The sequence below is a fragment of the Schistocerca serialis genome, chromosome 4, assembly GCF_023864345.2.
Source record: "Schistocerca serialis cubense isolate TAMUIC-IGC-003099 chromosome 4, iqSchSeri2.2, whole genome shotgun sequence".
NCBI lineage: Eukaryota > Metazoa > Arthropoda > Insecta > Orthoptera > Acrididae > Schistocerca > Schistocerca serialis.
Genome location: NC_064641.1, coordinates 860,356,594 through 860,371,660, shown reverse-complemented (window position 1 = coordinate 860,371,660; position 15,067 = coordinate 860,356,594). Strand labels below are relative to the sequence as shown.

Sequence of the window (15,067 nt, the reverse complement as noted above, 5' to 3'; positions counted from 1 at the left end):
ACATTTGCAATCCGTTTGGTTTGCGTACAGGAGACATGTCAAAAATTTATAAAACAGTTACAATGATTTTTACATTAATAAATAATAGCACTATCATAAATAACAACACTATAAGGATATTTCTTGAAATGTGAAATGCATTGCATCCAGCACAAATTTCCAGTTTGTCCCACACAAATTCTTCCACTGAGTAATCAACACTTCAGTGTCAGTACCTCATATAGCTTTCTTTTAAGTGATCCTAAATTCATCTGCATCATCTTGTTCCCTTTTAATTTATTACAAATTTTCATTCACATGTATTGAGGTCCCTGGGCATACAATCTGAGGTGGTGGGTGGGGAGCATAACATTTCATTTGTTTCTAGTATCATGTGAATGGACAAAATGGTTTCCCTCAAATAATTCATGTCTGGCATACAAAAATATAATAATCTCATATATGTATAAGGGTGGCAGAGTTAATATTTTAAGTTTTCTAAATAATGGTCTACATGGTTCTTTGTCATTTGCAGTGCACATATTTCGAATGATTTTTTTCTCTCGAAATAAGATGGTCAGTGCACAAGAACCATAACACATGTCTCTCAAAATAAGATAGTCAGTCTCAATTTGAATTTCAAGATGATATCTACACAGAACATGTGATTTTTCAGTTCACAAATTGTGTTATACAAAATTTTAATAATAAAATATTGCTATCTGGTCTCTTTTGTGATTTGTCAAAAGCATTTGATTGTGCAGTTCACAGTATTCTCCTATAAAAGCTAAAATGCTATGATATTAGAGATCTTGCTGATATCTAGTTTTCATCCTCTGTAACTAAAAGGGTGCAGCTTGTTGCCTTGCTGCATTATAAAACTCAGGGAATGTGCTTTATCTGAAAACTACCTTGAGCAGTTAAACAGAGAACTGACTCGTGGTGATAACATATTAGACCTTCTGGTGACAAACAGACCCGAACTATTTGAAACAGTTAACGCAGAACAGGGAATCAGCGATCATAAAGCGGTTACTGCATCGATGACTTCAGCCGTAAATAGAAATATTAAAAAGGGTAGGAAGATTTTTCTGTTTAGCAAAAGTGACAAAAAGCAGATTACAGAGTACCTGATGGCTCAACATAAAAGTTTTGTCTCAAGTACAGATTGTGTTGAGGATCAGTGGACAAAGTTCAAAACCATCGTACAATATGCGTTAGATGAGTATGTGCCAAGCAAGATCATAAGAGATGGAAAAGAGCCACCGTGGTACAACAACCGAGTTAGAAAACTGATGTGGAAGCGAAGGGAACTTCACAGTGAGCATAAACATAGCCAAAGCCTTGCAGACAAACAAAAATTATGCGAAGCAAAATGTAGTGTGAGGAGGGCTATGCGAGAGGCGTTCAATGAATTCGAAAGTAAAGTTCTATGTACTGACTTGGCAGAAAATCCTAAGAAATTTTGGCCTTATGTCAAAGCGGTAGGTGGATCAAAACAAAATGTCCAGACACTCTGTGACCAAAATGGTACTGAAACAGAGGATGACAGACTAAAGGCCGAAATACTAAATGTATTTTTCCAAAGCTGTTTCACAGAAGAAGTCTGCACTGTAGTTCCTTCTCTAGATTGTTGCACAGATGACAAAATGGTAGATATCGAAATAGACGACAGAGGGATAGAGAAACAATTAAAATCGCTCAAAAGAGGAAAGGCCGCTGGACCTGATGGGATACCAGTTCGATTTTACACAGAGTACGCGAAGAAACTTGCCCCCCTTCTTGCAGTGGTTTACCGTAGGTCTCTAGAAGAGCGTAGCGTTCCAAAGGATTGGAAAAGAAAAAAAGTTTTCAAGAAAGGACGTCGAACAGATGTTCAGAACTATAGACCTATATCTCTAACGTCGATCAGTTGTAGAATTTTGGAACACGTATTATGTTTGAGTATAATGACTTTTCTGGAGACTAGAAATCTACTCTGTAAGAATCAGCATGGGTTTCGAAAAAGACAGTCATGTGAAACCCAGCTCGCACTATTCGTCCACAAAACTCAGAGGGTCATAGACACGGGTTCACAGGTAGATGCCGTGTTTCTTGACTTACGCAAGGCGTTCAATACAGTTCCCCACAGTCGTTTAATGAACAAAGTAAGAGCATATGGACTATCAGACCAACTGTGTGATTGGATTGAAGAGTTCCTAGATAACAGAACGCAGCATGTCATTCTCAATGGAGAGAAGTCTTCCAAAGTAAGAGAGATTTAAAGTGTGCTGCAGGGGAGTGTCATAGGACCGTTGCTATTCACAATATACATAAATGACCTTGTGGATGACATTGGAAGTTCACTGAGGCTTTTTGCATATGATGCTGTGGTGTATCGAGAGGTTGTAACAATGGAAAATTGTACTGAAATGCAGGAGGATCTGCAGCGAATTGACACATGGTGCAGGGAATGGCAATTGAATCTCAATGTAGACAAGTGAAATGTGCTGCAAATACATAGAAAGATAGATCCCTTATCATTTAGCTACAAAATAGCAGGTCAGCAACTGGAAGCAGTTAATTCCATAAATTATCTGGGAGTAAGCATTAGGAGTGATTTAAAATGGAATGATCATATAAAGTTGATCGTCGGTAAAGCAGATGCCAGACTGAGATTCATTGGAAGAATGCTAAGGAAATGCAATCAGAAAACAATGGAAGTAGGTTACAGTACGCTTGTTCGCCCACTGCTTGAATACTGCTCAGCAGTGTGGGATCCGTACCAGATAGGGTTGATAGAAGAGATAGAGAAGATCCAATGGAGAACAGCGCGCTTCGTCACAGGATCATTCAGTAATCGCGAAAGCGTTACGGAGATGATAGATAAACTCCAGTGGAAGACTCTGCAGGAGAGACGCTCAGTAGCTCGGTATGGGCTTTTGTTAAAGTTTCGAGAACATACGTTCACCGAAGAGTCAAGCAGTATATCGCTCCCTCCTACGTATATCTCGCAAAAAGATCATGAAGATAAAATCAGGGAGATTAGAGCCCACACAGAAGCATACCAACAATCCTTCTTTCCACGAACAATACGAGACTGGAATAGAAGAGAGAACCGATAGAGGTACTCAGGGTACCCTCCGCCACACACCGTCAGGTGGCTTGTGGAGTATGGATGTAGATGTAGATGTAGATGTAGATTACACAATGAAACAGTATCTTCAGAAAGGGTAATTATCACTACAGGTGTACAACAGGAATTGATGTATCAATACTGAACCCAACCTGTTGTTATTATACCCTTAAAAAGAAGAAGAGGAAGAATAGTATGCATCTTGATGGAATTATTTGAATGGGATGGAAATTGGTAGATGTGATGTACATATATAGTCAAACAAACAAATTCAGAAAAAATTGAATGATTTATTCAAGAGAAAGAGCTTTACAAATTGAGCAAGTCAATAACACATTGATCCACCTCTGGCCCTTATGCAAACAGTTATGCAACTTGACATTGATTGACAGAGTTGTTCCAAATTCTGTCCAATTGGTACCTTAGATTGTCAAAATCCTGACCTGGTTGGAGTTCCCTGCCCACAATGCTCCAAATATTCTCAGTTGGGGAGAGACCCAGCAACCTTACTGCCCAAGGTAAGGTTTGGCAAGCAAGAAGACAGTAGAAACTCTCACTGTTTGTGAGTGGGCAATATCTCACTGAAATGCAAGCCTAGGATGGCTTGCCATGAAGGCAACAAAATGGAGTATAGAACATCAGCAACGTATCATAGTGCTATAAGGGTCCTGCAGATTACAACTAAATGGGTCTTGCTATGAAATCAAGTGACACCCCAGACCATCACTCCTGGTGGACAACAGTCAGATTGGTACGCCACTGCTGTCTGGGGCATTTCCAGACACGTTTTCTCTGGGCATCGGGGCTCAGTTCAAAGTGGGACTCATCACTGAAGACAATCCTATCCCAGTCAGTGAGATTCCAAGCTGTATGTGCTTGACACCACTGCAAATGAGCCCTTTGGTGTACAGAGAACAGTGATATTTGGCACAAGGAGTGCTATGAGCAACACCCCATTTCAGTGAGCCTCCTATTAATGCTCCTTGTAATCAATGAAGCACCAGTTGCATGTCGGATCAATGATATGATGAATCTGGGGCACTGAATGCCTTTCTGATGATTGCTCGATCCTCTCTTTTCTCTAGGTTGACCTTTTTTCTTGACACTGTGTTCAACTGTGGTTCATCCATTCCTGCCAACATCATCAAATAACACCACTGTACTTATTCAAATGTTGAGCAATTCACTGATTGCTCCAACTGACTTCTTCAAGCCCAACTACACATTCTCTCTCAAATGCTGACATCTGGGTATATTGATCATGTGCCTGTCTGTGAGGCATAGTTACTGTCCTACTAAGTATACAGAATGAAATTTGCAAATACTTTATGCCCTGGCATTGATGTGTCCCCTGTTTGCTACCCTTGTCAGCTGCTCAGTGAAATTGCGCAGCAGTGTCACATATTCATTGATCAGCCACCAAAGTTTATAGTTTTGCATTTTCTGTTGATATCTGTGTGAATATAAATTTTTGACCAATTTTCATTCTCTCTCTCTCTCTCTCTCTCTCTCTCTCTCTCTCTCTTTCTCTCTCTCTCACTCACTCACTCAATTTCTTTTTTTCCTTAGAGTGTATGTAAATGATTGTAAATGATCTCCCATCATATCTTCAAGAAGCAGAAATAGCTCTTTGCTGATGATGTAAGCACTATAATCAAGTCTAATGGGGTTATTTAAACACTTGAAAATGTAAATCATACTTTCTTGAAAATTGGTAACTGGCACTCTGCAAATGGACTGTCACTAATTTCGATGAGACACAGTATGTTCAGTTCAGTACTGCACAAATCCTTACTACTTCATTAGAAATAATGCATGAGGGTAAACTAAGAAATGAATCATAATATTCTAAGTTTTTAGGTGTTTGTATTGATAAGAACTGGATGTCACATCTTCTTAAATGTCTTAGCTCTGCAATTTGTACTTTATAGATAATATTAAATTTTTGAGATGAAAAAGAAACCATTTCTCCATTGGCCTTTTTCTGTTCATGGAACCTCCTGCTGTCTCCTTCGCCCAGCTTTTGTTGTGAGTTTGATATCTTCTCATGACATGTCAAACACCATTGGAGTCTTATGTTCTTGACTTTCTTGGATACCTCAACAGCTTAAACTTCTTCAGATTTCATCACTTGAAATGCTTTCCATTCCAGTGACTGTGCATGCCAATCTCAGCATTTTCATCTAGGGTACATCTAGTCTCTTGCACTTGATTTTAGTAACTATCCTCATACGTGCATTCTATAGCAATGTGACCTCATTGCTGTCTTCTAGGCTCTTATTTTGGCTCTGATGTTTATGTTTCAGTCACAGTCAGTACCATAATTATTTTCCATTTCCTCCATCCAGTTTTCTCCCTGTAGTCTGTGACAGGATCGAGGCTTCCATTACTTACCATTGTTGATCGAGTGTGCTGAAACTCTCTTTAAACTCACCTCATTCATTTAGACTGTTTCATTTCTTCTCTTCCCAGGCACTGATATTCAATTTTAATTTTCCTAATTTTAACTCCTTTGTTTTCCAGTGCTAGTCTTCACGCATCCAACTCATGTTCTGTGACACCCTTTGTGATACCTTACATAATAATATCATCTGTAAAGAATATGTACCATGGGGCTTGGTCTCTGATTTTCTTTAATGGAACACACATTAGAAAGTCAAAGGTTTAAGACCTAATTTCATACCATGACAAACAGAGACTGCTATCCATATTGCTAAATCTAAAATGCTCTGTACCCTTGTATTTGCATTTTCATATATGTCTTGTACATATGAGCAGAAAACTGTAAGCAGAATTATCAGAGAAAGCAATACAAAACTTCACACATGAAGAGCCAGCTGAGCTACACAAAAAATTACCCTATTGGTATATTCTGTGACTTTGCCAAAACCTTTGATTATGTGGATCACAAAATTCTACGTAGCAGACTCTTGCACAGATGAGTTCCAGAAGTAGATATTAATAATAATAATAATGGCTTGTGACGAGGACCTCCCATCGGGTAGACCGCTCGCCTTGTGCAAGTCCTTTGATTTGACGCCACTTCGGCAACTTGCGTGTCGATGGGGATGAACTGATGATGATTAGGACAACACAACACCCAATCCCTGAGCGGAGAAAATCTCCGACCCAGCCAGGAATCGAACCCGGGCCCTTAGGATTGACAGTCTGTCGCACTGACCACTCAGCTACCGGGGGCGGGCAGTAGATATTAATGGTCATAGGCTAAATGAAGCACAGTGTGTAAAATTCCTTGAGGTCCTGTTGGGTAAGAAGTTAAAATGGAGTTACAAAGGAACAACGCTCACACACATGACCACTGTTGTCTCTGGATGCTAAGACCCAACTGTCAGCAAGTGCTTCTTGTGGAATTGCTCAAAGCATTGTGGTCATGAGCAGTGTCGGCAAAGCATAAGCCTTTCAGAGCTAATTTAAGGTGGGTAAGTAAACAGAAGTCTGTCGGCACCAAATCTGGAGAACAAAGAGGGTACTGAAGAACAGTCACCTTGCACTGAGTGAGAAAGTTGAGTCCCTAGTTGTTGCAGATATCCAACAACACGTGACCATGGTGCTTTGAGCAGTACCACAGATCTTTTCCCACAGTTTCAAACAGCCTTACAACTGATGTCGGGAGTGTGTTGAAGCTAATGGTGACTACTTGGAAGGTAAGTTTCCTTTATTTTCTGAGGCCATTCACCAAACTCTCCTGACACACCTTGTTTATCTGAAGATACTTTATGAATAAGGAATTTTTATTTCAGATGGCTATTAATGTTACTCTTTGGGTTAATGGTCCATTGATTGTGTTTTAATACTCTTTTCTTAATAACTTCTATTTTTATTTTTCTGACCTATTTCCTTTGTGTTTTTGTAAAGTATAAGTATCAATGTGAAAAATGATAGATTTTATGAAATTTTATTGGTTCAGTACTGTTACAGTAGTATCAACTACTGTAACAGTGAAAATGTTTACAGTGAATATGGCAATAACAGCTTTATTTTGCTTTATTATTGTGTAAAATAAGCTAAATTCTTTTCATGTGGTTCTTAATGATTTCAGATAAATGCATAATTTTTGAAATCATATTCTCAAAACACTGGAAATAAGGTCTTTGTTTAGCAGGACCACACTGATACGTTGTTCAGCCAGTTAATATATGTTGCAGTTAGCTGCAAATCATTATACAAATCCTGTGATTGACAGAGCAACTAATGCACTTGTGAAATTTCATTTCTGTATGGCACACTTTTATTCACAAAACCGTGAGTTTAGTTATTCAGATTGATGAGTTACTGTGTGCAATGTAATGACTAATAAAAAGTGATTTTCATACCATCTCTTTTGACATTAGACAGATAATGTGAGGAAGCAGACCAATTAAAACAATCTAACAAAGTTGTTGTACTGAACTAGTGGCAGTGTTTGTTTTCCCAGATTAATATGTAGTCTAATTCTTCAACAAAACACATAACTTTTCAATGTTCAATCTCTTAATAAAATATGTAACTGTAATTCCACTTTGTTATTTCCACAGCTTCCAAGGAGACTGTGTGTATACTTTGGCACAAGACAAAGTAGACAGTACTTTTAGTGTCTTAATAGACAGGCAAAATGGGCGCCACATCAGAGTATTTGCTCAAGAGAAAGAATATGTGCTGTATTTAAATGGTGAGTGATTTACAAGCATGTTAAAACTGTTAAGTCACTACTGATATATGACAGAAAAGAAATAAAAGGAAAAAGGTGTAAACATTTATCCCACTACCGTTAAATACAAAATGAAATTTTCTTAGTGATCAGAGTTTAAGTTTTCATCACACATTGTATTTTATTAGGTTATGTTATTACAAACTTACGTTATACATGTTTTGTTTCTTATTTGGGTATGTTACTTGTTGTATCTTTGAACTGCATTTATGTTCATGACACTTAAGGATACAATTATTAAAAATATTTTTTGTGGTAGATGATCTTGTCTGCTTAGAAGATGTAGCAAGCTCTGAAAAGAGAGACTTTTTATTTATTTATTTATATGTTTACACATAAAGTTCCATAGGATCAAATTGAGGAGCAAATCTCCAAGGTCATGAAATGTGTCAGTACATGAAATTACAATGTAAAAGTAATAACAGATAAAAAAATGTTTATGAACCCAAAAAAGTCAAGCCATAAGTTTAAGTAAACGCAATCAACAATATAACAAGAATCAGCTTAATTTTTCAAGGAACTCCTCACCAGAATAGAAGGAGTGACCCATGAGGAAACTCTTCCACTTCGATTTGAAAGCATATGGTTTACTGCAAAGATGTTTGAATTCTTTTGGTAGCTTATTGAAAATGGATGCAGCAGTATACTGCACACCTTTCTGCACAAGAGTTAAGGAAGACCGATCCAAATGCAGGTTTGATTTCTGCTGAGTATTAACTGAGTTAAAGCTGTTTATTTTTGGGAATACGCTAAATTTGTAACAATAAATGACAGTAAGGAATTGAGAGGCAAATGTCAAAATACCCAGACTCGTGAATAGGGGTCGACAAGAGGTTCGTAAACTTACACCACTTATTGCCTGAACCACCCGTTTCTGAGCCAAAAATATCCTTTCAGAATGGGAAGAGTTACCCCAAAATATATTACTATATGACATAAGCAAATGAAAATAAGCAAAGTAGACTAATTTTCGTGTTGGATGACCACTTACTTCAGATACCGCTCAAATAGTAAAAATGGCAGCATTAAGTCTATGAACAAGATCCTGAATTTGGGCTTTCCATGACAGCGTACTATCCATCTGAACACCTAAAAATTTGAATTGTTCAGTTTCACTAATCATATGCCCATTCTATGAAATTAAAAATTTGGGTTGTGTTGAATTGTGTGTTAGAAACTGTAAAAATTGAGTCTTACTTTGATTTAGCATTAGTTTATTTTCTACAAGCCATGAACTTACCGGGCTATTTGAAACCGAGCCAATGTTTCACACAACATCCTTTACTACCATGCTAGTGTCATCAGCAAACAGAAATATTTGAATTACCCTTAATACTAGATGCCATATCATAAGGAACAGGAGTGCCCCCAACACTGATCCATGGGGCATCCCCTGTTTGACCATACCCCACTCACACCCCACAAAACAGCCATTCTCAACACTGTGAATAATGAATGACCTTTTTCTGTCTGTTGCTAAAGTAAGACATGAACCAATTGTGAGATTCTCTCCGTATTCTGTAATGGTCCAACTTCTGGAGCAATATTTTGTGATCAACACAATCAAACCCCTTAGTTAAATTAAAAAAAAAAACCCTAGTGTTCAAAAACCTTTTGCTTAACTCATCCAGTACCTCACAGAGGAAAGAGAATATACCATTTTCAGTTGTTAAATGACTTCTAAAGTTGAACTAAACATTTGATAGCAAATCGTTTGATACAAAATGATCAAGTATCCTTATGTATACAGCCTTTTCCATAACTTTAGCAAACACTGATTGCATAGAAATAGGTCTAAAATTGTCTACATTATCCTTTTCTCCCTTTTATAAAGCGGCTTTGCTACTGAGTACTTTAAACATTCAGGAAATGGGCCATTCCTAAAGGAAAAATTACAAATATGGCTAAATACAGAGCCAACATGCAGCACAGTACTTTAATATTCTGCTGGGCAATCCATCACATCCATGAGAGTCTTTAGTCTTCAGTGATTTAATTATTGACTCAATCTCCTCCTTGTATGTATCACAGAGGAGTATTTCAGACATCAATCTCAGAAGGACATTTGCGAAGAGAGTTATGTTTCCCTGTAGAAACTAAATATTTATTTAATTCACCAGCATTTCTCAGAAAATGATTGTTAAATACTGTGCATATATCTGATTTATTAGTAACAGAAATATTTTTACTACTAACTGACTTTACGTCATCGACCTTGCACTGCTGAGCAGACACTTCCTTCACAACTGACCATATGCTTTTAATTTTATCCTGTGAATTAGCTGTTCTATTTGCATACCTCATACTCTTTGCCTTCCTAATAACATTTTTAAGCACCTTACCGTACTGTTTGTAATGGGCTATTGTAGCTTGATTGTGACTACTTTCTAACATTTTGACATAATTCTCATTTTGTTGTACATGATATCCTTATCCCACTAGTCAGCCACCCAGGCTGGCTTTTACTGCATAGTTTGTAATTATATGTGACATTCGTTTGAGTACAAATGCCTTTTAGTGTCACAATTTGTGCATCATCTTCTGAAAGGCCATTCACCCTTTTACTAACAGAGTGCCCATCTAGTAATGAAGAATGAATACAAATATTGTCTATGGCCTCCTACCATTCCCCTGCGCCCTAGCTGAAAAAATAACAGTCTGCACCAGATTGCATGAATTTAGGAGATCTACTAACATCCTTTTCCTTGCACCATCATGTACAAAATAATATTGAAGTCACCTCATATAACTAATTTCTGGTACTTCCTGCAAAATGAATGAAGAACGCTCTCTAGCTTGAGCAGAAATGCTCTGAAGTCAGAGTTGGGGAGCTATAAACAACAACAATTAGAAGTTTAGCTTCACTAAATTCAACTGTCCCCGCACAACATTCAAATATCTGTTCAGTGCAATGCCATGATATGTCTATGGACTCAAATGGAATACTTTCTTTACGTACATGGCCACTGGCCCACCCCGCAAGAAACTCCTTGAAAAACAGCCAGTTAATCAGTAACCTGGTAAAGAAAGCCTCTGAATTGTCAAATTATTTAAGTGGTGCTCCGATATACCAATAATTTCAGAGTCAACATCTACAAGCAGATCACTATCTTTATCTCTAATACCTCTTATATTTTGATGAAATATGCTAATTCCTTCTTTCTTGGAAACATGACATCCTCTGAAGGTGAGCACTTTGTTAGAGAGATTTCCTTTAAGTGGGTATGCCTATCAACTGACCTTTTTTTTTAAAAAAAAAAAAAAAAAAAAAAAAAAAAAAAAAAAAAAAAAAAAAAAAGAAGAAGAAGAAGAAGAAGAAGAAGAAGAAGAAGAAGAAGAAGAAGAAGAAGAAGAAGAAGAAGAAGAAGAAGAAGGTGCAGCTCTAGCAGCAACTACTACAGGAATTTTTCCATGAGTGATCACACCACCACCCACTACACTGTCTCCTATAAGCTTTGCCAGCCTCCCCTTCCCATACCTATTGAGATGCAGGCCATGCCTAGTGAAACCCAATCTATTGATAGACTCAATGTGCACCACTGTCAATGTGACCCATGCCCTCTGCCATCAGTGCCTTCTCCAGCCCCATATTAATGCACCTAAGAGCTGCATCCAGATGAGGCTGATGATGATGCTGAAACAGTTGCACGAAATGAGCTTTAGTGCCACCAGATTGAGTAGCTATCTTTACCAGGTCAACACCTACATCACATTCCCCATCCCTAGAAAGACTATTCCCTGCTCCACCCACTATCACTACCTGATCCTCCTCCGTAAAATTCCTACTTAACTCCCCTATGCTGTCAGTCACCTGAGATAACTTTGCACTAGGCTTCACAATGCTGATGACCTGGTACTCGCTCCCCAACACTTCCTGCAACTGCTGGCCCACACCGCTACTGTGTGAAATGTCTAGCAGCAGAACCTTCTTCTTTCTGGTAGACTTTGCAACGGACCTGTCTGAGCACCACATAACCACAGGATTGGAGATTGCACACTAGTGTCTTAGTCATGTAGAACTGATATGGGAAAATGAGGAGACAGAATCAATTTCAAGAACATTGAAACAAGTAGATTTTATAGTGTGTGCCAGTGAATTAATATTGAAAAATAGTTAACTATTAATTGTAAGTGTATATAGATGCCCATTAGGAAATTTTAAGCTGTTTAACAGGAATATGATATAGAAAACAGCAAGCACTTTATAGTCTGTGGTGGTATCAGTAGAAATTTCCTGAAGGGTTCTGATAAGAAAAGTGGACTGGAAACCTTATTTGGAATCCTACAATTTGATCCCAGTAATTAATTTTCCATCACAGGTGGATAAAGATTGTAGGACCAAAATTGTTAATATTTCCTTTGATGAAGTTCAAAGCAAGAAAATACCCAGTAACAAATGCTCTCACTGATCACTATGCACCATTGGCTAGGATAAATAAGGTGATGTTTTATGATATAGATATTCTAAGTGAAAATCAGTGATATTAATTAATGACTCCTAGTTAATTGTCATTAAGAATAGTTTACAAGAGATAACCTGAGATGAAATTTGTAATGAACCAAATGCTGACATGAAGTTAATCTGTTCCATGATAAATTCGTATTGTTATTTGAAAACGACTTTCTGCATAAGCTTATAAGAAAGGACATTAAACAGCCATGTAAAAACCATGGATCACTACTGGACTGAAGTATTTTGTGGAAGGAAAAGAAAAACGTACCTGTTGGCAAGAACAAGTAAAGATCCTTGCAATAGTTGCAAATTACAAAAACAAGTCAAAACTACCAAGAGAAGTTATTAAAAAATCAAGGAATGTGCACACCATGTCAGAAATCAGTAACTCTGACAACAGACTTAAGTCTGTAGGGAATATAGTAAAAGAAGAGACAGGGCAACAGGCCACAGAACATGATAACATCACTGTTAATTTGAAGGGAAGGACTATAAATGATCAGTGACATGTAGTAGATATGTTTAATAATGATTTCTTAATATTGTAATAGAAAATATAGGGACAAACGGTTCAAGAGAAAAATCAAAGCAGTATGCTGAAAAAGCAATGCATACAAAATTCAGTTGTATGAATGTCTCCCCAACTTTTACTTCTGAAATTAGAACATTATATATTATTTCAAAAATAAAAGCTCATGTGGATTAGTTGGTGTTTCCAACAGAGCACTAAAGACTTGTTGCGTCATTCCTGAAATATGTAATGCATCACTCAAGGCATTTTTCCAGAGTGACTGAAATTTGTTAAAGTCATCCATAGGAGAGATGTCAGTAACTACTACTGGCATGTTTCACTACTGTCATCATTTTCCAAATTTTTTAGAAGACAATGTGTTTTAGAATAGTGTCACACCTGAGCAGCAACAATATACATAGTAAATCAGTTTCTATTCCACAAGAGTTGCTCAACTAAGAATGCCATTTACAAATCCACTCATCAAATTTTATAAGCATGAAATAGCAAAATAACACTTGTTGGTATTTTCTGTGAGCTATCTAAGGCATTTGACTGATTGTGTCACAAAGTATTCTGGGTTAGCTAACGTGTTTATGAAACTGGTAGTATACTCAGCCAATGGAAAATGTCATATCTAACCAAAGGAATACAGAAAGCTGTACTTAATAATTCAGCCAATGTAAGTGGGGAAGAGTCTTCTGACTGTGTAGAAACTGCTATTAGAGTGCCACAAGGCTTAATATTAGGTTTGATATTGTTTCTCATGGATCTAAATGACCTTCTGTCAGATCTACAACAAGCAGAATGAGTGTTTTATGCAGATGACACTAGTATTGCAATCACTTCAAACACACATACAGCAACAGAAGGATGGTAAATAATGTTGTTAAAAGTATTATTGGGTGTTTTTCTGAAAAATGCTCTCACTCTCAATTTAAAGAAGACACAACATATTCAGTTTCTGTGCATCCAGATTTACTGCACCAATGAGAAGTGTAACACATGGGAAGGAGATAATAACTATGTTGAGAACTCCAAAATTTCTAGTTCTGTATTGATGAGAATTTAAATTTGGGAAAAAACACATTTTGGAACTCTTAAACAGCTTAATTCAGACACATTTGATTTTCAAACCATTGTAAATCTCTGGGAGAGACAAGTCAACGAGTTGACATATTTTGCATATTTTCATTCATTTCTTTTCATTTTTGTGGTAACTCATCTTTAAGAAAGAAAGTCTTTATTGCTAAAAAAATTGCTATAAGAATAATATGTGGTGCTCACCCCTGATGATCTTTGGACATCTGTTTAAGGAGTTAGGCATTTTGACTACTGCTTCACAGTGTATTTATTTCCTCATGAATTTTGTTGTATATCATCCACTGCAGTTCGAAAACAACAAAAATTTTCTTGATTACAGTGCCAAAAAAATGACATTTACTACTCCACATTAAGATTGTCTTTCATACTGTCAGAGGAGGAAGTGAGTAGCATCGTGGTGTAGTGGTTATGATAATAAACTGTTGCATGGAGGGTCGTGAGTTCAAAACTCATCTAGACTGTACAATTTTAATTTCTATATTTGGTTTGAGTACATTCCAGAAGTATCGACAAATGTCAAGCATCGTTGTACTGGAATGTTCTGTAGCTGTAAATATACTGTATGTACCGGCCAGAGGCAGTTTGCTCCGCACTCTTGTGTGTGCAAGTGCTGAATAAACCTTCATTAAGTGAAGTTAGTGTTCATCATTCACCTAATTACACCGCCTTCTATGTGACATTATTCTGGTGGAGATGCTGGGTATTGTAACTTGTGACAGCGCACATTATTGACGACACAGTGGCTCACATCAGGCCATGACAGAGCCATTGTTTACATGGCGAGAAACCCGAGTTCAAGTCATATTCAACAGATCGGAATCTATCAGAGGCAGAAGAAGAAGAGGATGTTATGATGACAGCAACGGTGTGCCACCACATGAGACATCCTTCCGGGTTCTCTGGTGATGATGGCCAAGATCCAAACAAGTGGTTGAAGCTACGGTATATTGATAATTTTCACTTATGGACCGTCTGACAGCAACTGAATAAAACACAATTTTAGTGCGATACGCGTTTCGCCTTTATTTTCTGCAAGGCATCATCAGTGGCCTGGAATATGTACATATGTTAGCTATTTTATTTACATTTTTGTCACTGTGCCTATAGGTTATAAACAGTTCTGGTGGTTGGTATTTCCTATTAAGTAGTAATGTTTTGAACTGTACTTACAGGTTGCGTAGACAGTTTCTTACATGT

The 15,067-nt window shown here is 37.4% G+C and overlaps 1 protein-coding gene across 1 annotated transcript in view; it reads left to right on the top strand.

Annotated features, from left to right (window-relative positions):
- LOC126473497 (hemocytin) overlaps nucleotides 1-15,067 on the top strand; it is a 568,134-nt gene that overhangs the window by 89,240 nt on the left and 463,827 nt on the right. Inside the window, exon 10 of the mRNA XM_050100583.1 lies at nucleotides 7,630-7,763. Within this exon, the coding sequence (XP_049956540.1) occupies nucleotides 7,630-7,763 (134 nt within the window). The remainder of the gene's footprint in view (nucleotides 1-7,629; nucleotides 7,764-15,067) is intronic.